General features: G+C 33.5%; 1 protein-coding gene across 1 annotated transcript in view; it reads right to left on the bottom strand.

Moving 5' to 3' along the window:
* Positions 1-23678, bottom strand: part of PIK3C2G (phosphatidylinositol-4-phosphate 3-kinase catalytic subunit type 2 gamma) — a 276846-nt gene that overhangs the window by 18554 nt on the left and 234614 nt on the right. The window contains exons 32-33 of the mRNA XM_081059023.1: positions 13825-13900; positions 2717-2811 (exon numbers count right to left, since the gene is read on the bottom strand). Of these exons, the coding sequence (XP_080915149.1) occupies positions 2717-2811; positions 13825-13900 (171 nt within the window). The remainder of the gene's footprint in view (positions 1-2716; positions 2812-13824; positions 13901-23678) is intronic.

Here is a 23678-nt window from a genome sequence, read left to right as displayed (position 1 = left end):
TGACAGGATCTGATTTATTTTCAGAGGAATGTTCTAGCTGCTAGGTTAGGAAGAGATTATAAAGAAATAAGGGCAGACGCAGGGAGATGTGTAAGGAGGCTACAGCAGTACTTGGGTTGAGAGATGATGGTGGCTTGAACCAACAATGGTAGCAGTGGACATAAAAAATGATGGGATTCTGGATTTATTTTGACAGCAGAGCTGGCAGAATTTGCTGGGAAAAAAAAGGCATACAGTTTGTGAAAGAAGTCAAAATGACTCTAAGCATTTTAACCTGAGCAACTAGTAGGATAAAGGTGCTATTGAATGAGATGATAAAATTTGCAAAAGAAGCAGGTTTAGGGGGGCAATGATCAGAAAAGTTAGATTTGGTATATGTTAGGTTTGTGATGTCTATTGAATTTCTATTAGAATTGTTGAGTAATAAGTGGTACATTTGGACTCTGGATTTTAGGGTGAGTTCCAGGCTGGAATTATAAATACAGAAGAGAAAGACATATAAGTGGTATTTAAAGCTACAAGGCTGACAATAGAAAAGAGAAGAGGTCTAGGAATGAATAGCGGGGCACTGTTAAGAGACTGGAGAGAAGAGAGGAACCAGCAGGCAGACTAAGTTAGACAGCAGGAAGTATGGCTTCCTCATTGATTTCTTTCGGAGGGTATTGACAGTGTATAGGCTCTAGTGGCCCTAAATGTTTTTCTTTTCTTTTCTTTTCTTCTTTTCTTTTCTTTTCTTTTCTTTTCTTTTCTTTTCTTTTCTTTTCTTTTCTTTTCTTTTCTTTTCTTTTCTTTTCTTTTCTTTTCTTTTCTCTTCTCTTCTCTTCTCTTCTCTTCTCTTCTCTTCTCTTCTCTTCTCTTCTCTTCTCTTCTCTTCTCTTTTCTTTTCTTTTCTCTCTCTTTTTTTTCTTTTTTTTTTTTTTTTACTTTTTGTGGGATTAATCTGATCGTTTGCCATTTAGTCATAACTTGATCTGTGCCCTGAAGTCTGTGCTTGCTCACTCCTGACGGGGAGCCTCCCTGCGTGTCTGCATCGCTTTCGTTTTGAACATCCTTATTGGGAGTGCAGCTTCATCTGAATGTAAAATGCATTTTTGAAAACTGTCAGAAGTACTTTGGGGATTCATCTGCTGAATGCAATGGGTGACTAAGTTGGTTAATATTGCTTCTGATCAAATATTAGGCATGGCTATCGAGTGACATCACTAAGTGTACTGTGCGGTTTATATGTCAGATCTAAAAGCAATGTCAACAGGCACATTCTAAAATGGTTTTGAGCAATGACCTTACTGGAATAAAAATTCAGTTTCCAAGGGGACTATCCTTAGTTAATAATCATATATCATATATCTATAAAAGTCCTGTTAACTTGAATAACACCATTCTTAATATTCTATTTTTTATCATATATATTTATATAGATACTTAAAGTACATGAGCATGGGTATAGCCATAAATAATATCTAATTGAATCTTTATTTCTCAGCCTAAGAATTTCTTAAACAACTGCTATTCCCATGTAAGATGATGATCTTATCAAAAGCAATTGGAAATAATTATATTTTGAGTAAAAATTCTACAAAAACAAATTTAATAATATTTGCCCAGCTATTACAAAAAAATTCTGATTGCCAACATCACAGATTTATAAAGAAGCATCCTTGGATATCTGGCTAATACCAAGTTTGTAATGGATGTATCCCCAGAAACTTATGCCAACTATTTCTTCATTGAACAAATATTTATTAATTTCTAGTATGTTCCAGATGCATGCCATGTTGAGAAGAGTTTGCTCCTTTAAATTCTTCCAAGTGAATCCTGAGAGATTTATATGCATAAAGGAGAAAGCTAAAATAGTGATACTGACTTTCTCCATATCTGTGTAGTCTCCTGGGGTGTTTCCCCATGTGGAGAACCCATTTTGACTAGACTAGAGGAAGACTGAAGAAGCTGGTAAGGCTTAGAGTTACCCTTTTCTGTTTACTGCACTAATAACTTACCTGTGTCACGGAAAGCTCCCTCTCTCACTTAATGACGTGACCCAATTGCTGTCCTTGTTTCTGACTTGACCCATCCTTCAGGAGGAATGGGGTGTAATACAGAGAGCAGATTTAAGTTTTCTTTAGAGGCTAACTACAGTTGTTCTAGGTTCTGGGGTGCAAAGATGTGGTTCATGTCCTCTAACAATTTATGACCTTTTGAGGAAAAAAAAATATCTGTGAGCAATTATATCAGAATATGATAACTATTGTGGTGGTATAAACTTAAAGTACAATGGGAGTCTGGGGTGAAATCCTAAGAGAGCCTGGCCTCGCAGAGAAGGTGCTGCAACCACTCAAAGAGATGAGTCAATCCTCTAGCAAGCTCAGCCTAATCAGATAGATGTAAATTCTTGCAACCAAGCTTTTTTATTTTTCTTTAGCCTTTAATACTCTAGTTAGTTCTACTTTCTCAAATATTTTCACTAGGTTTCCCCTCACACTTTATTTTGAAAAAAGTCTGTTTCATTCTAGGACTTTTCCTGTGAAATATTGTGTAGTCTTTACTCCAAGGATCACAATCATATTGAGGTAGAACATTGTAATTGGTTCATTGTTTGTCACTTACACCTGGTGTCTGGCCCCATTCCTCTCACTAATGTTGACATTAATTGTCTAACAGAAGCAAGTGATTTTTAAATGTAGGTTTACATGTTTCTCATTAGATATGACAAACTTACAATATTTTTCATGTGTTTCACTAGTATGGTCAGCTTCGCATCTTCATATGATATGACTAACTGCACCTTAGGCATCTTGTCAGGAAACTTCTCACCTGATAAAACAATAGAATTTCAGTGGGTTAAATGACAGTGGGTCATCACACGCTAAATCAAATGTTTAGGGACTAAAACAGGACCGTGGATAGTATGCAAAGAAAACGTTCTCCAGATAATGCTGAAAACATAGTATCTTCAGGAAACTGGGTTGGTTAAAGATAGGATTTGTATCGATTCTTCCTGAACCAACTTTTTCTACTCAATTCTTTTCTCTTCAGATTTTGGCTTCAGTTTTTTCTCCTCAAGGTTCAGTGCAATGAGCTTAAAATGTTAGAAAGCATAGAGGTTGAAAGTGTTGGCATTAGAAGTCAGTGAGTCTGGGGTTCAGGTCCCAGCACTATAATTAAGACTGAGTCATCATGACTACATTAATCAATGTCTAAAATGGAGACAAGTTCTCCATATATTTGCTCTCATCTCTTCCTTTCTTAGTTCCATAGCACATACTTCAGACTCATATGGACCTTTTGCCTGAACTACTAGAACATTCTCTTCCTCTCCCCAAAACCCAAATCTATCTGTGCACAATTGCCAGTATAATCTTCCTATAGCAACTTTTATAACATTACTCTTTTGGTCAAAGTACTGTTTAATATCTTTCCATTGCTTATGAAAAAAGTGAATTTCTCAGCCTTGTATTGCTTCTTATTGAATCCCTCTGTTTTATTCCCCACTATTTTTCATTCCATTCTGTAGTCTGTCTGTTCAGTTCTACAGACATTCTATTTTCTTCTATTCCCTTTTGTTTGAAATGATCTCTTCCACCCTATTTGGTTATTGAAATTTACCTTTCTATATGGCCTAATTAAAATGCAAAGTCCTTTCTGTGGTTACCTCCCTCTGAACTCCCCTAGCACAGTCTTATCACTTAATATTTATATCATAATTATTATCTTACAAGTCTCAATTTGCTTAGTGGATTACAATCTCTCTCAGGGCTTACATTTTTAAAAATATCTCTACGAGATATAAATCAGTACTTGCTGCATGATGTCACACTAAACATTTATTTAATAACAAAAGTAACCGCGATTTTTCTTTCAAGTTATATTATTGTATTATTAATATGAGGGCTTTAGTTTTTTAATTAAAAATTTCCAGTTTATAGCCCAAGGATTAAGCATAATTTACAGTTTTTCTAATATTTCCGTTGGTAATCTCTGGTTGTATATTCTGTGAAGGAATTAAGAGAGAAGATATTTATTAATGACAAGAATGTGGCAATGTTTTGTTGTGGGCTAACTGTGGTCCACAGTGAATTTTCTGATAGTCAATGTTTATACTCTAACCCTCGCTAACATTTGAAAATTAAACCTGGTTGGTATGTTTCCTTTCCCAAAGCCTTTCACATGTTAGAATAGTTTACACATTGAAAGTAGGTACTATTAATCAATTTTATTGTTAATGTGAATTATTGACTTTGAAGTAATTAAAATTGGCACTGAGTATTTTTTATAACTGAAATAGTAATTTTACAAATATAATAGGAACTTTCTTCCTTAAACTATCTTGATTACAATGACAGAGAGACATTGTGAGTTAGAGGTACTATGAGATAATTCTGAGTATAGCGTTGAGGTAAATTAAATTTCATAATAAAAATATGTAGTTGCACTTTTGGTATGAGCAGGAAAAAATGCTAATTGCTTTTTGATGCACAATTAAAGTTATTTTTGCATTAAAGAGTGAAAAGATTATTAGATAGAATCTCAATGTGTTTAAGCAGAGAAGTTTTAATTCAAACATAAGAAATTCACATAAATGTATGGTTGTCTAAATCGTAACCAATTCACATACTATTACTTGAACTGACCGAAGATGATATTCCACCTTAAATCTCTCATGCAAAATTTATAACCAGAGTATCCATCAAAACATGCCAGAGTTCAGCATCCAGTCAAAATTCAGGCCAGTAGAAAGTATTAGTAGTCAATGTAATAATAGTAGAGGTACTTAGTATTTCTAGAACTCTTACTGTGTGCCAAACATAGAACTAAGAGTTTTATGTACACAATAAACTCACTAAATCCACAGCAAAGCTATGAAATTTGTATTACCTCTATTTTACACATCAGAAAACTGAGGCTTTTGATCCAAGGTCATACAGACAGTAAAAGGTGCAAGGCTAAATTATTTTCTAAAGCCTACGTTCTCAAACATCATACTGTAAAGGGGCAAACATGGGGGAAATAATCTAAAAAAGTTTAAATGAAAAACCCAGAGAGAGAGAATTTTGAGAATAGCTTCATATGGACACGAAGATACTAGAATATTTTGATGTTCTGCTTCAAGGTAGTCTAGGGGATCCAATCATGCTTAATCTAACCATTTACAGTAACCCAAGAACTGTTGAAATATTACTGATCCTAAGGATGATTGTTCTGAAATGTTCTGTACTACAGTGCTTATTATGCATAATGTATCCATTAACGTTAAAAATAACATTGCAAAATTGAACTTTTTTCAGATAATATGTTCATATGATTCAAAAATGAACATTTATTTTAAAAGTATACAGTAAAAAGTCTTTCTCCCATTTCTAACATCTATCCACTCAGTTCCCCCACAATTATTTTATTCAATTCCCACATGTCATTCCAGGACACATATCCTTCCAGAGTTCCTCCATGTAAGGAAATATGAATAAGTATTTTTATTTTTCCAACAAACGGAATTGCATATTTACTATTCTTCTCAAGGATCTTGGAGATGTTTCTGTATCAATAATACAAATTTTTATTTTCTTAATTATAGTTTCATATTATTCTGTTATATGGAAATACCATAATTTATTTAACCAGTTCCCCATTGATGGACAGGTGGATTGTTTCCAGTGTTTTCCAGCTGATACAAACCAAGATGAAATGAATAGATAGCCTTGTATGTGTGTCATTGTGTACCTGTGTACAAATATCATAGGATAAATTTCCAACAGCAGAATTGCTGGTCAAAGGGTATTAGCATTTATAATTTTGATAAACGTTGCAAATTGCTTTCCATGGAGGTTGTACCAATTTGCATTATCACTAGCAGCATATGAGAGTGCCTGTTGATTTGTAACTGAGCTTGTTAATTAAATTTTTGGATTTTTGCCAATCTGATGAATTAAAAATGGTATCAGTGTAATTTTAATTTGCATTTTTCTTATGAGTGAGGTTGAGGATCCTTTCATTTGGTTAAGAACCACTCGCATTTTCTTTTTTTGTGGGTTATCTTTTCATATTCTTTTTATAATTTTCTATTTGGGAGTCTTTTTTTTTACAAATTTCTAGGAGATGATTATATGCTAGATAACCAACCCTTTGTCTGTGATAAATTGCAAGCATTTCATCCATTTTGTCATTTAGCTTTGTTTTTGTTTTTTTTTCTTTGGATTTTGCAATGGTGTTTTATATCATGCAGAATTTTTGTGGCTTCTGGATTTGTAGTCAGAGCTATAACAGTTCATTCCAAGATTATCAAGTGTTTTTTCCTTGTTTTCTTTCTCACATATATGGTTTCATTATTTGCATTTAAAATCTTTCATGCATTTGGTTATTTATCCTGGCATATTCTATCCCAAAAATGTTTATTGAATTTTTCCCTTACTAGTTTGGCCACATATTAAATTCCTGAATGTATTTGACTCTACTTATGGACATTCTATTATGTTCCATTTATTCATCTATTTATGCACTGACACCACCCTGTTTTAATTATTGAGGCTTTGTAATGTGTTTGTATATCTGCTGTGTTTCCCTGAAAATAAGACCTAGTTGGACCACCAGATCTAATGTGTCTTTTGGAGCAAAAATTAATATAAGACCTGGCCCCGATAATATAATAGTTATATATTATAGTAATATAAAATTACATTATAGTAAAATAAGACCGAGTCTTATATTAATTTTTGCTCCGAAAGACTCATTAGAGCTGATGGTCCGGCTAGTTTTTGGGGAAACATGGTGGTAGGGTTAGCCTCACCTTCTTTCTCTGCCTTTGCTAACTTTTCCTGGCTTTTTGTGTTTGTGAACTGTGCAACTATCTAGTTAAAAACAAGTCTGTTCATATTTTTAAAAATTGTATTTCAAAATTAAATTGAAGGTGTCTGACAACTTTATGATGTTAAATCTTCCTATCTAAGAGCTAGCTATGTCTTTCCATTTGTTGAAGGCATCCTTCAAATCCTTAAGTGGTGTTTTAAAGTTCTCTTCATTTAGTCTTGCACCCCTTTCCTGTTAAATTTATTCGTAGGCATCTTTTTTTGGCTGCTATTATAAATGAGATCTTTCTTCTATTATATATTCTAACTAGTTAATATGTATATACATCAGTTTGGTATTTGATACCTTTATTGAATTCTCATCATTTGTGATTTTGTGATAGATATTTAGTTCATTCTTATTTGTCTAGGTATGTGATCATATTACTGGCAGTGTTGATTTTGTCTTCTCCTTGCCAAAGTTTGTGCTTCTAATTTCTTTTTCTATTTCATTTAGTCAGTTCACAAATACTTATTGGCCTATTATGAACAAGGCACTGTTCTAGGCCCTTGGAACAGATTAGACAAAATTCCTCTTGGCATTTGTATAGTAGTAGCAGGGGGAGATATCCAAAATCAAGGACATAATAAATTAGTAAAATTTATAATATGCTGAATATGATGAATGATAGGAAAAGAACCCAGAACAGGATAAAGGCGTTGAGGGCTACCAGAATAAGGGACAAGTGCAATTTTAGATAGGATGATTGGGGTACTTCTCATGGAGAAGGTAAATTTTGAGCCAAGACATGAAAGAGGTGAAGCAGTGAGCCCCATGTTGGCTTTCAGCGCCATGTAATGTAATATGAAGATCCTGGGCATAGTGTCTTATTTTATACTTTGGTGGAAATGCTTTGCCTTGTTTCCCTGTCATGCCTGATGTAGGCTTTGGATAGCCAACATAGATATATTTTCTCATGTTAAGGTATCACCCATTTATTTTTATTTGAATGTTTTATCAAGAAAATTTATTGAAATTTTTCAAATGCCTTTTCAGGGTCTATAGAGATGAACATGTGATTTTCTCCTTAAATCTATTGACAGGATAATGTGAATTATATATACTATGTGTTTTATCCAATACTGAACTGTTCTTGCTTTTCTGGTCATAGGGAATTGTATTTCTTTTATGTGCTGATGGATTATTTTGGCTACTATTTTATTTAGAGTTTTCTATTGATATTCTGAAATGAGATTAGCCTGTGATTGATTGATTGATTGATTTTTTTCAATCCTTGTTATCCTTGAAACTACTAGCTTACATACTTTATGCATTTGATAAAAATACTATGGAAAAATTTCCTTACTTTTGTCTCTTCTGGAATTCTTTAAATAACAGTGAAATTATCTGCTTTTTAAAGGTTTGGTGAAATTCCTCTGGAAATCATCTGAATTTGGTACTGTTTTAAAGGTAGCCTTTTGAAGCTTTTTCCATTTATTCTATCAAAATTGATCTTTTCTGGGGTGAGTAAATTGTGTTTTCTTAGAAAACTATTTCAGATAGATTGACAACTTTTTTTTTTTCAAAGTTGAAAAAAGTAGTCTCTTATGTTTCTTCAGTGTCATCTCTTTCTCTGGTTACTTCTTGCTTCTTCTTTTATATTTTGTGAATTCACATTTGCCCTCATTCTTTTAATTAGATTTCCTAGTGGGTTGTTTGTTTTGTTTACATGTAATTTCCAGATTTATTTATTCTATTATTTTCTGTGTTCTACCGATTAATCTCTACTTTTTTTTCTTTTTGTATTCTTTTGGTTTGTTTTGTCAGCTCTTATTCCAATTTTCTTCTGAGCATTTATTTTTCTCCCATGCTTTCGAACATGTGGTATTCCATTATTAATGTTCTTTAAAATTTTTTCAATTTTGGTTTGTTGTTCAAGAGTTGTTCAAGAGAGATTATTTTTAAAAATCTCCAAATTTAAATATCTTCTAGTTTCTTAAATTTTCCATTAATTTCTCATTTATTGTCTCATGAATAGAGAATATATCAATACTATTTCTACTTTTAAAAATTTATTGATATTTGCTTTGTGGCCTAATAATATATAACCTATTTTCATGAATATTCTATGAGTACATAAAGTGAAGATATATTCTCTATTTTTAGGATAAAGAGGCTGATATAAATTAATCAATTTTCTTATTAACTTTACTATTTAGTAGTTTTTCTATGTACCTACTTAGTTTTTCCACTCAGTCTTTGATAAATCAACAGAAGTCAATTAGGATATCTTACTACTAGTGTGTTTTTATATATTTCTCCTTGTATGTTCTGTAATTTCTGCTTTAAATATGTTTCTGTCATATATGTGATATGTAGTCATAACTGCTCATATCTTTACTGAGAATTATATTCATCATAGTTTAAAGTTTCCTTCCTGTTTAATTCAGTGATCTTTTGCCTAAATTTCACCTTTTGTTTATTAAGATGCTGACCTCTGATTTCCATGTCCTTGCATTTGCCTAGTATAAATATGCCTGATTTTAATTTTCAATCTTTTAAGATCACCTTGTTTTAGTTGTGTTTTCCATAAAGTGTACGTATAGAGTTATAATTTAAATTTTTACTCCAATTGTAATTTTTTTGCTTAATAGGTGAGTTAAGCCCATTATAATTATTGATATAATAGAGATTTTTTTGTTCTAATTATTTTGTTATTAAAGAAATATAACATTTTTGCTTCTATGGATTTTTAAAGAAAGTCTTTCACTGAGTAATATTTTTTATTTTTATGTATTTCTGATATTTAGGAAATCTTTTATTTTTGTTCTAGTGGTTATTTTTATTTAATATTCTTAGACTTTTATTTCTTTTGACAATTACCTGTTTCCTAATAGAAATAAAGATAAAATTAGTGTGCATAATCTTTCTCATTCTACTTTTTACCACCCAATTATATTCAATGTTGTGATCTTTCTTAGTGCTTCTCTAACACTGTTATTACATATGCTGAGATTTTCTTATTGCTTCATTTGTTAGATTTCAGCAATATCCTTTGACACCTAGAGATAATTAGAGAAAGTCCTCTAACTCTTGTCTTCTTTTCATCTTTTTCTTCCCACATCAGCCACAAGTAAATGTCTAAAATAAGTTTTTAATGAAAAACATGATATTACATGATATAAAATATAGCAAAGTGCATAATATTTTAAAGATTTCAACTTAACGTTTCAAAAATAATACAAGTATAGTTATTTCTCGGTAATCCTAGCCCTCCACTTCTTGCCCTATATAATTAAAATTTAAACCCTGGGTAACATATTTCAACCTGTGGATAATTCATCTGGGCTCTTCCAGAGTATGTAGCTAGAACATTAACCAGAGGGACACTACCATGGCGACTGCATGGCTTCAAGTTCTCTTTTAAATTAACATTTCAAATTAGAGGTAGTGATTCTATTATTTTCTGTGTTCTACTGATTAATCTCTACTTTTTTATGCAGTAATGGTTGAAACCTCCTGTTTGCAATCATTTGTAAACAAGCTCATTAATTCATTCCCTTATCCCCGACAACGGTTGTCTTTGATCATGTTCTACTTCATTACCTATGTTGTTTCTATACCTTGACAAAAATCTTATCTTTTGTGTGTCAGAGTTGTATGCTGGTGGAGGGTGGATAATTTTTGTGTGTGTGTGTGTGTGGAGATATTATTTGGCATGGGCTGTATTAATTTTGGTGGAATATAGAGGGTCATGTCATTAGAGAGTTAAAAAATATACACAATAAAATCCAGCAACTTTTTCATTAGTGCCTTGGTTGAGTGGGGTGTCCATAATATCTAATGTGATAATTTGTAGAAGATTTTTTTTTCCTGAAGTGAAATTTCAGGAGAATTCCAGTGGTTGGAAGGCATTGAGTTCCTTGTGCCCAGGCATTTACACATGAAGTGGTGAATATGGGAAGAGTCGTATGATTTTGGATTTTGGTTTCTTCTCTCTTGTCCTTTTTATAAAAACAAAAAGCTACCTTGGTAGAGAATGTCCATATATCTTCCATTGTTGTTCTTTCTATCATGAATTGTTTATTCAGTAATTATTTATGGAGCATCTAGAGTAGGCCAGATGCTGTGCTAAGCTCTGGGGATACAATGGTGAGCCATACATACTGGATTATGCCTTCGTGAGTTTCTAGTGTGCAAAGAAGCACACAAGCCATAATTATCATTGTAATAAAAGTTCTGAAGAGAAAACGTGGCAGGAGTGTAAGGCAAGGACAATTGAGATGAGATCTGAAAGATGCAAAAAATGAGGGAGAAGGTAGAATAGGTGTCAAATAGTCCAGGCAGAGAAAATTGCATCTATGAGGTACTGAGGAGTTTGTATTAGTTTAGAATTGAAAAAAGAAAAGAAGCAAAATGGAGAAGGGCCTGATGTTAGACTGGAAAGGGAAAGTGGTGGATGCCAAATTTGGCTGGGATGCCATCATGAGGATTTTGGTCTTTATTCTAAGGACAAGACTAGCTATATAATTTTTGAGGCTTAGTGAAATAAAATGCAAAATAAAAATGTAGGGTCCCTTTTACAAAAATTATTAAGAATTTCAAGACTGTGACAACAGAGTATTAAACCAAGTGCAGTGCAGGACTGTTGTAAGGACCATGCCCTGCGTAACTACTCAGGTTACAGGCCCATGAAGTTGGCCCTGCTTAGGAACCATGGGAAGCCAAGGAAAATGTTTACTAGAGGAGAGAGATTATTGGATGGGCACTTGAAAAAGGTAAATTCTTTTATTGTTCTACCAACGCATCTTCCGTTAGTGTGTAAAGGCAAAGGAACATTACTATCTCCCAGATCCCGAATTACTAATTATTACCAGTATCTTTATAAGTCATGTGCCTACATACATAGGTATTCAGAATCCATTCTCTCATTTTATTAGTATGGGTAGTAAAATGGTGAAGTCTGGGATTTTTGGTTAAGGTCATCCTATGAAAAACCAATATTTTAATATATTTATCCACTAATAATTTAACAACGTAAGATCAAACTTTCAACTAAGTGATAAGAATAGTGCTTAAACTAAATATTGTGCTTCCAGTTTAGAACTAACTGACCCTATGATAAAAGTTAAGAATTCAGAAGTATGAAAGGAAGTAATTTTAAAAATGTAAGGAAAAACTTCCTGCTAATCTTTGTTTCTTGTAATAGTTTGCATATTCTGATTAGATGTGTTCTATTGTTTTAAGATAATAGGCTGTATTTCATATGCAGCCTATATCTAAAAATATTATCAGATGTTTTGTCTATCATAGTTACCAAATAAAATCATGAGTATTGTTATAATGTAGTAAGAAATAAGCAAATCAGAAAAAAAATTAATTCTCAAACAACTGTTTTAGTTTTTACAATAATAATCCCCTTTTTTGTGTGTACATATACATATGTATATGTATATACACACACACACACACATATATATATATATTAATTTATTGGGGTGACAATTGTTAGTGAAATTACATAGATTTCAGGTGTACAATTCTGTATTACATCATCTATAAATCCCACTGTGTGTTCACCACCCAGAGAGTGCATATATGTTTTAAAACATCTTATGCAGAAATACTATAAGCAAAATTAAAACTTTGATAGTGATATACAGTTTAACTTTTTGAAACAATGTTCTTTGAGGAATTTAATGAGAGAATAGAGGTCAACCTAGTACCTTTTTAATGTCTGACGTCTCTAGAAATCTGCAACTTTGTGTTTTATCTTTTTTAAATTTGGTTAATACAAGTTTATAAATATTGATTATGAAAAATCTCCCTAGCTAATTGTATTTTTAAAAGGAAGATAATTGTTAGATATTTGTGAATTATGACAATGAAAAGAAGATATGTTTTAAATTATGGACATGATTATTTTTCGATATGTGCTATAAAATGTAAGAAATCACTTACTAAATATTGTTCATGGTTTGGTTTGGCTATATAAGCAAAGTATCTTAGTGATATCAAATGAGTAAAATGTGGGAGGAACGAGAGAGGTACAATCCTCAGGCATTAATTTAGGATTTGTGAGTACAGAGCAATGTATAGAGGGGAATTAGGGACCTTGATTTAAAGTTGCTTTCAGTCTAAGAGAAGCAAGGCAGACACAAACATAAATATACAATTTAATAAAAAAATTACACAATACAACCTGATTTGGTTGTACAGAATTATACACCTAGGAGGTAAGTAACTAGGATGTCAAATACAAGCAGAGGTGGTAAACAGATGGGCCGAATCTTAAAGGTAGAGAATCAGAAGGTGGATTGGATAAAATGAAGACAAGGAGTTACAAAGGAAAGAGGAATGAGGTCTAGCAAATAATAGATTTGCAAATCTTGTGTGAGCTAAAAACCAATATCAGTATTGGATGGCCATGGGCAACGGAATTAAATTACAAATGCTTAAAATTGATAGGACATTTGAAAAGTGTCTCTGCCAGTCTAAAAGAAATTATAGAAAAGTTAATTAGAATTTATGCACATTTGGTGGAGGATAAGATGGATAATTATGCTGGGCTAGTTTGGGATCCTGGTAATAAAAGAAAACTTCATGAGGGAGATAAAGTAATTACTGATCTTTAAAAGATAAGTGTGAAACCACTAGATAATTCATGATCATTATTATTGCCTAATATTTATTTTTTGTTGCTTCCTAAGATGCTGAGTAAACTGCAAGATTTACCTACATGGGAAAACAGGAACTCCATCTCTCACATACATTTCCATCTCAATGCACAATTAATTGAAATGAGTTAGTATAATATTACATAGTTGTTATAATTGGACAAAAACATCTCAGTTTTATTTAACTTGAAAAACATATTCTAAGGGGTTAAAAAGCTTTGGAAATGGTTAGAAAAGACTTTTAAAGCCTTACTCTTAAAAAGTTATTTTAATTTGAAAAATTGAAAAAAGTTTACAGTTGTGATATTTTTTGCACAATTATATTGAAACCTGAATAATTGTGCATAGTAATGATGATAAAATTACTTGCCTACGTCCAAAGGTGATGATTCTTCAATTGTTTGTTGCACAGGCTCAGAGAGGAAGAAACTAAGTGTACAATCACTCTGAAAAACAAGACAACATATATTTCTTAATATCCTATATTTTATCATTTATTTTCACTGGTATATGAAAACACTGACCCAAAATATATAATTATTTGTTAATAGATACCTGTAATAGAGTCCATAAAGAGAAAAAATATTAGTATATTTATTAAGTCAATGCAATAATTTTACCATAAGTTAAACTTTTAAGAGTGTAGACGTCTGATTACATTTCTTCAAGAAGCTGTGATGTGCTCTGATCTTGGAGATTACCATAATGTTTATATTCTTGAAATTTTACAATTATGCATGAATCTCATTCCTTACTTTTATAGAAAATGGACAGAGCTTTGGGAGAAAAATCAATCTCAGTAGGAGATAGGTGTTCACTTAGTGATTAATCATTACTCTTCAAGGTTCAATTCTAGGAGTGCTCACTGAGTGCTGACCACACCACTGGCATTGAGGAATGTTAGGGGATATGTAGAGACAGAAAGATCCATAAGGTGATCCCCTTCCTCAGAACACAATCTAGTGGAGCAAACAGATTATATAAAATGTTTATAATAAAAATTCTAGTTATGTATATTTTTAGTGCAGAGAAATGAGTGTGCTTCTTTATTAAATTGGAACGATGACAAACAAATTGACATTTAATTTGGGCTCCAAGTGAATGGGCTAGCTAGTGAATCTGAGAAGAGCTTTTCCTGAGTGACACTGGCACACATTTTGTTTTAAGCCATTATAGCTGTATAACCAAAGCAGCTTTCTCCGTGAGAGCCTATACTATTATCTGCAGGATGTCACTAACTGATTGTTTCCATTGACTACCTTAGGCTGATGTCAAATCTGCCTGATATTCTCCCTAGACAGCCTTCTCTCTCATTCTGTGCAATGGCTCTTTCAAATGTCACCCAGGAAACATAAACTTCCAAATCTGGCTCCTTTGCTGTTAATGATTTTGTCTCCACTTTGGAGAAAATAAAAGGCAGATGGAAACTTCTAAATTTCCTGCTACAAAATCTATAGATTCACAAAGCCAACTTTTCTTTCCTTCCTTTTTATGATGAAAGAAGTATTTCTCTTCCAACTTGTTATAAGTTGAATTGTATTCACCCCAAATTCATATAAGGAAGTCCTAACCCATAGCACCTCAAAATGTGACCTTATTTGAAAATAGGGTACTTGCAAATGGAATTAGTTAAGTTAGCGTGAAGTCATACTGATGGAGGTGTGCCCCTAATCCAATGTCCATCTAAAAAGGGGAAATCTGAACAAGGGAAGATGTATGAATAGATATAGGGAGAAGATAGCCATCTACAAGCCAAGGAGAGAGGCCTGGGACAGATTGTTCTCTCACAGCTGTCAGAAGGAATCAACAGTGGAGACACCCTGATTTCAGATTTCCAGTTTCCAGAACTGTGAGACAATATATTTCTGTTGTTTAAGGCATTCGATTTGTGGTACACTGTTATGGTGGATTTAGCAATCCAATGCTGAACGCTTCATCTATGACCTGGATACTATTCCTTCCTCATCAGGAACCTTGTAGAATATTCCAATCATACTTTAATTAATGTTAATCTTCCTTTCTTTCTTATCAGTATGAAAGTATGGTCAACCCTCTCCACTTTAACAACTAGCAAATAGATGAATCAAATCAAACAAAATATACTCACAAATAAATACTTTCTTGTCAGTAATGCAGCTTTCAAATCCAGAGTTATTTTTCTCTTCAATGCAAACAAACTCGTGGGAAGAGTTGTCAGCACTCATATTGGTTCCATTTCTTCAACTATTACTCACTTTACGATCTACCATACTCAGGTTTTGCCACTAATTGTCCTCTGAAAATGCCTTTAAGAATTATTTCTAACAAACTTTCTCTTTTTCCCAAATCCAATGGGCATTTTCTTATATAGATACATCAGTTTTAGTGAAATACTCTTCATTTGGTTATTTTGCTATGTCCTCCCAGTTTTTCTTCCATTAGACCTGCCACCTCTTCTTAGACTTCTTTTCAGGATCCTTTCTTTTTGCTCATAATTTAAGTTTTTGTGTCTCTCACTTCTAGGCACATCTCATTACTCCAGCACATTCTTTCTGGGTGATGTTATGCTTCTTGGTGGCTTCTACATGATGTACACGTTTAAACTATCTCAGATCTATCTCCTGAGCCTTAGCCTTCTATATCAAAATGCCTGTTTATTGTCTCCCTTGACTGTTCTAAAGACAACTAAAACCCTAAAGTGCACTACTCTTTCCCCTCAATTTGCTACTTCTCCTGTATCCAGGCTCAAAATAACATGTATGTTTTTGGACTCTCCTTTCTTCCTTACCTCACACATAAAATTAATTGCTAAGTCCTATGGATTTCACCTCATAAATATGTCACCTATCCATTTCTTCATTCCAGGTATACTGCCATCTTCCTAGTTTTAGCATCATCACTTCTCATTTAAGTTCCAGCAGGGGTTCCCAACTCTTATCCTACAAGCCTATAGTCCAGTCTATTCTCTACACAATTGCCAAATTAATCTTTTAAAATAAAAATCTATTAACTGCTTAAAACATGGCTCCCCAATGCTCTTAAGAAAAACAGCAACTGCTTAACAAAGCTTAATTGGGCTCTTGTTCATTTCCCTATCTTCACCTATCTCCATTTCTCTTTTAGTACTTTATGCTGAACTATGCTAAATTTTATTTATTTCCTCAAGTGTGTCATTCTGTCTTACCTCCTTGTCTTCCTACATACTTCTTTCTCCATCCTTTCTACACCTATTCCCCCATTTGCCCATTTATCACATGATCTCTTTCCTATTCTTGTTAACCTAGTCTTTGAGATACCAAGAGCAGAGATTATCATTTATTCACTCATGCCTAATACAGTATTTCTTCTTAATAAATATTTGTTAACAGAAACAGATCTGTCATCAGATATGGAATACATTGGTTTTCTAATGCAAATATTCTTATTGATGTAGCAGTTTTATGCATCATTGTAAACTAGTTAATTATCAGTTTTGATCTCTATGTGTTGATCTCTTATGACCTTGTTTAATAAGAATGTGTCCTCAAGAAATGTGTCTATATTCAGGAGCTGACCAAATCAAATTTTTATTATTTTTTTTAAACTTTTTTTTTATTTTGAAAGCTTAAACTTCAGTCTGTGCAGAATTTGGTGAAGGAAACTTGAACTTCTTTGGCTTTTTGACAACTCGTCAATTATTCTTCTCTGGCTACATTTTGACCCCACCACGCAGTGGTTATTAAACTTCAGTAGTAGGCAGAATATCTTCCCAATTAGTGTCTAAAATGTCACCAATAGCTAATTATTCCCTGTTTTTACACTGTCATATCCTTGAAATCCTCATTTGTAATTTTGGGTGCGGGTGACATACTAAATACTAATTCTTTAATGTAGCAATATTATTTTCATGCTCAAGTACAAACATGACCTAGTGTCAATGTAGAGATAAATTAAAAAAAATGAAGAAGGTAGAGAAAGTAATATTGGGTCTCAAAATAATTGATTTAGATTTTTTCTCAGATTGGGCTTTACTTACATGCATGCATCCTGCAGCTTTTTAGCACGTTGCCCCACTGGCTACTTTGGAGAATTACAGAAATACTAGCCCTACAATTGCTCTCATTAATAACGTGGGCTAGTGTTTTCAGCTGGGTTTGTATCAGCCCCGAAGCAGTGTGGCTACATTTAATTGTGTAGGTAATGTATTGAGCAACGCTGAGGGTGTCATTTTTACATTGTCTTTAAGTATAATTCTACTCAGCATGGCTCCCCATGTGTAGGGCTGGCAGCTATAGCAAATAAAAACAGAGGATGTTCATGCAACATTTGCAACATAATTATACAAAAAATTATTTGTTTATCTCAATTTCAAATTTAATTAGGCAGCTCGTATTTTATCTCGGTGCCTAATATAATATAATAGGTGTTTAGAAAATGTGTGGGTATGCTTTTGGTTGTCTTAGTGACTGAAGGGTACAGTTGGCAATTATCCTAAATGTCTTGAAATACCTAGGAGATTCTTACATTATGAAGAATGTTGCTTTTCTGCTTAATTCTTCAAATGGTCATTGTTTCCCGGGGGTGGGGGAACATCTGAATGTGACTACTTTATTACTTTATTCTAGAACTGAGAATACTGAACACCAGATAGCATAAGTGGTTGACTAATTAAAATTAGTACAAAAAAAACACACACAACAAACCCTGATAGGGTGTGTCAGTAAGCCCAAGCCCACCGGTGATACCACTGCCAATGGCTTACAGTGTGCAGAGGGAATATGGAAACAGGTGGGAGATGTGGCTATAGAGAGCTTATAGGAGTCCTAGAGGATGCCAGTCTTCCACATAAACGTAAAGCTCCTGTGACCTACTGATAAATTTCAAACAGAAAAGAATCATGATCAGATTTTTTTTTGAAAGATGACAGTGCAGCATTGTGGAGGAAAGAAAAAACAGCAGCTATTCTTGGAGAGTATCATCAGCAAAATTCCTCACAGGTTCAACATAATGTATTCTCTGAGCATTCCATTTTGCATTCTTTTTAAGTCTCTGAAATGGTATTTGTGCTCTCTCTCATTCTTTTTATAACCCTCATCCTGGTGGTGGGGTAAGTATCTTCCTTATATCTCCTTGTACTTCTTTCATTCTTTATTCCTTTATAAAAATGCTTGCTTTGAATATCGTGTCTACCGACTATACCAACCTTTCTGCTTTGTTGTTGCACTTGTCTGTTGATTTCTAATCTAGGTCATTGGCATTCATTTCTTGAACACTTTTAACTCTGGAATATTGTATTTTCTCTACTGGTATTCATCTAATTCACAGTTATTGTAATATTCACACAAATCATCCTTCCTTATGGAAGATTCTTTGTTTTCAAACTCCTCTTGTACAATGATCTTCTTCTCCATCCTACTCAGTCACTCAGTCCTGTCTCCTTGATTTTGTCTTGACCAGTGCCTGAAGTCTTTCCATTATCTTGATTTCTAACGTCCCAGTCTACAACTACCATCTCCCTTCATTCTAGCTCATACCCTCTAGTTACAAAACTCAAACAATCTGTTGACTCTAAGACCTTTTTACTGGACCTATCCCCTTTCATATTCTCATGTCCCTCCTCGGCCACTTTGGTTCCCATGGTTGATATTAGGTTGGTGCAAAACTAACTGTGGTTTAAAAGGTTAAAAATCATTGCAAAAACCGCAATTACTTTGGCACCAACCTACTACTTACAATAACTTCCTTTCATACTCCTTTCAACTCCTTTGGCCTTCTCTCCCTTATTTTATTATTCACTTGGCAAAATACACAACTCTGGTTACTCTCTGCCAACTCTGCAACTGTAAGAGGCCTGCTGAATATTGTTGGAGAAAAAGTACTCAACCACGCTTACTGGTATTACTGTTATCTTATGACCACTATATTCAAGTTGGTGTTCAGGATTTTCTGGCAATTCTACACGTATCACTAGTTCATTTATTCTTCTATTCACCTACAAGACTATTTAATAATACCTTATCCTCACTCCTCAAAATGCCAACACACTTTCCATCTCTTTCAATCTGCTCAAGGCTGGTCTTCTTGTTGATGGGGAAAAAAAAGAAAGAAACAAACAGAAGAATTTCTCTAAGCTTTCACCAACACATCTATCATCTTATCTCACCTCTGCCCTTTCTTTACATGGGTGGACTGCGTGCTATAATTTGAGACTGATTTGGACACTAGATCCCATGACCTCTTCTTTACTCAAGGTCACCATTCTGGTTTCTTCCTAAGTTCTAATTTTCCCTTGCATCATCAAGTTTTGCTTCTTCAAAGGATCTTCCTACCATCATACAGATTTGCTATAATCTACGTATTTCAGTAAACAAAATCCTTGACCTACATTGCCCTACACAATAATTTTGCCTGTTCATCCTTAGAGCAAAGCTCTTGAAATAATTGTTTTCTATTTCTATCCTAGATTCCTTTCCTCATATTCTCTTTGAATCCATTCTAATCAGGTTTTTGTCTCTAACAGTCCCATCAAACTGTTTCTGTTAAATTTACCAATGATGCCCATTTTGCTAAATCTAGTGGTCAATTCTCAAATGTTGACACATCAGTAGCATTTGAAACAGCTGATCATTTCTTCTTCTTTGAAATAATTTCTTTTCTTGGATTCCAGGCACTACGTTCTTCTGGCTTCCAACAGATTGCTCCTTCTGTCTCCTTTGTTGATGCTTTTCTATCTTCTTAAACTGAAAAATTGGTGTGCTGCATGGTTAGTTGTTGAAAACCTAAGTGTTTTTCCTATATCATATGAACATACTCTGTTCTCAAAGACAACAGAGAGTTAAAGTACTTGCAAAGATCAGAAGTAATGTAATATAACACTGAGATCAAGTTTTTTCCTTCCTTAAAATAACATATTAAGAATTCTCATTTATTAACTGACCAGCCAACATCTAGAATTGGCTGCAAGATTTAGTTTTAGTGAGTTAAAACAATAAGCTAAGTCTATCTCTCAAACACTATGAAGTGCTGTAAAATGTGAATTTAAAAATGAATTCCCTTAAGAGTTTTAAATCAAAATTGAACAGCAGTTGTATTTTACTGTGCCTTTTTCGTAAAGTATCTGGTCAGAATGTCCAGCCTTTAATGTAGTTTAACCCATTATATTCGTGTTGGAGTTACATGGAAGAATGACACTATGAAAAATAGTGAACTTCAAAAGAATCTTTTATAATTCTATTTTTAAAATATCATCAGTATTTAACCAGATTCTGAAAAAATAATCTTGGTTTTATTGATGGTACACATATGACATTTATCCTGCCTGCAACATAATCTCAACCAGCTCCAAATAGGAAAAGAGCAATGTAGTGACACATATAGTAATTAACATCTGGGTTTAACAAGCAGGGAACAAGAAACATATGCTCACTATTAAGATAGGATTCACCCATTTGGATTTATTTTGACATTTGATTTCTTTTTTAAAAAAGCAGGTATCATTTCTTATTTTAAGGGACTTCTAGAAATGAGCAACAATACTGAAAAGAGCTAAAAGTCACAGTTAATACAGCTTTATAAAATTTCCAAACAACTGCTGTTTGTATATTTCAGCTAAACTCAAATGTGTATAAACATTTGTTTAGCGACTGCAACCCTTTACTACAGTTTTATCACATAGTCCTATTGCTCTTTATACAGATCGTATTCAGTTCACAACACAGTTGCACCAAAACATAGCAGAATTTAAAGAAGGAAAAGGAACTCTTGTTGTCACAACTATAATTTGCTCTTAGAATGAAACTGCAAACACTGAAAGGAAAAAAAAAAGTTTCTATCAGTTCGAGAGCAGAGAGTAAAATTAAACAAACAAAAGCCAGGGAAATACGGGACTAGGATGTTTAAACTGGTGCTTGAAATCTCATTAGAAGAGATACTGGGGTAGTCTATAATTGTGGCCATTTATGTCTATTTTTTTTAATTGACAGATTTTGTGTGTGTGTGTGTGTGTGTGTGAGAGAGAGAGAGAGAGAGAGAGAGAGAGAGAGAGAGAGAGAGAGAGAGAGAGAGAGAGAGAGAGACTCAGATATATAGGCACCCCTCTGTCTGGGCTGCTCTTGTGTCTTTAGACTAACCCCAGAGAATTCCCATCTAGCTTGACTCCGATACCTAATTACCTATTACTGGACTTTAAAGCAGTCTCTTTATCTCATTTCCTTGACACAAAAACAAGACTTCTTACAATTGAGGATACCCCTAGAAAGGCACATAATAATATTTGCTTTTAGCAAGTTAAGGTTTTCCAGTTTCATATTTAGCCTGCATCTTCTACTTCCTTTATCTCCTTTTTCCACCCACTGCTATATATTATTTATGTTCATGTCATATATGTCACCATATTATAAACTCTTTAAGAGTAAAATATATATTGCATTATTTCAATTTCTCCAATTTGTGCTCTATAACCAATTTAAAGCTCTTACTGGAGAGGGTTATACATAGTAAGTGCTCAATTAAAATTTTTACATCTTTACAAAGTTACATATAATGATGCAAAATATTTTTATATAGTTACAAATAAATGTACCACAGAACTAAAAATAGAACGTGAGTTTCTGTGTATGGACATAATAGGATTTGCTTTTCTTATATTGATGTATGACAAACAACTAGGAAAGAAGAAAAGTATTTTTAGAAGGATTTTTCTAGGGCCAGAAATAAGACTTATCCTATCACAGGAATATTTGGCACGAATACTATAAATTTACTTTGAATCTCTTATTTTATTAGAAGAGGAAACTCGTGTATGTATAAAAACTTCCTCTAAGCTAGTTATATATCACTTAAATTAATTAAAATATTTATGTTACATCCCTGGCTTTATAGATTTTAATGTTTTTGTAGATCACTTTGTTAATGTATATGAGGAGAGTGAAGAACTGTATCAATAATACAAAACTTGAAAAATCTTAATCTATTTGAAGATCACTGAAAGCTGAGCACATTGTGTAACCCAGAGAACCTGGGTGATTAGTCAGGTCACACTGCTGGTTAGTGTTAATCCATGTCTGATGACATTCCTGTCAAACTATTATTGTTCTATCCCCATATGCATAAAGAGTATTGTATCAAGATCCATGAAGTTCCTTAGGAATAAGGAAAAGAAACATCCCATGTGGAAAGTTATTGAAGACTTTATGAGGCCACAGGCACACTTCAACATAGAATATTGACAAAGACTTTATCTCCTTAGGGCAGCAACCATGTCTGATTCAGCTTTCTACTTTCTGGAGTAGAATTTCCTAGACTTGGCTGTGCATCTGGGTCACTTGGGTTCTGAAAAAGTAACACAGATACCTAGATATCACCCTCTACCTATAGAGATAGCATGTCTAAGGATGGAGCTTTATAACATACTTTTTATGAAACCTCTGCAAGTTATTCTGAAACAACTGATACTCTTTTGTAACCTGGTATTCTTCTGGCACCCCTGGCAGAGAATATACAATATAGGTAACCAATACCCATTTGCTGAGTGATTGAGACAGCAGTTTATCAAAGCAGCAGCTAATATGCCTGTGCATACATTCAATTTTTGTTGATTTGACTTTTGTTAATATAGCACTACTTTATTTTTGTAGTACAGAAAGGACAACTGATAAGTGAGATGTAGTTTTACACTCAGGAAGGTTTTTTTTTTTTTTTTTTTTTTTTTGTACTGTAAATATGGTGCAAAATTCAATTAAATTAATTAGTGGGTGTTACTTTAGGAGAAGTCACACTTATAATACCAGGTTTCTTTCATATGAAACTAGTAGAGGACAAAATGGGATTCCCTCCTTGAAAGTCTAGTATTAGAAGATGGCAACATATTCCCAGTTGGAGCATTTCTAGGATCTGTAATTTCACGGTAGTATCTCATGTTTGATGATATAAATGCCTCTTCTCCTCTATTTTATTGCCCACTCAAATACTAGACCTTAATTCATCCAACATAAAAACAATGTGGTGCCTAAACTTTCTTTAGCCTTCTTTTCCCTAGTTACTAACCAGTAGAGATGAAAACAACACAAAACAAAATAAAAACCCTTTTTCTTGGGGTCTCCACAATAGCACTTTAATTTAGCACATTAGGAAATGTGAATATAATGAAAACTGTGAGCACAATGTCTGGTGGCTTTGTTCATCTGTCTATGCAGCAATGACTGGGATGAGCAAGAATATTCATTAACCCTTGCTGTACTACATTTAAATTGCACCTTTGCAAGTCTC

Source organism: Rhinolophus hipposideros, assembly GCF_964194185.1.
Source record: "Rhinolophus hipposideros genome assembly, chromosome: 9".
Taxonomy (NCBI): Eukaryota; Metazoa; Chordata; class Mammalia; order Chiroptera; family Rhinolophidae; genus Rhinolophus; species Rhinolophus hipposideros.
Note: the sequence above shows the minus strand (reverse complement) of the source record. Positions and strands in the feature narration are given on the sequence as shown.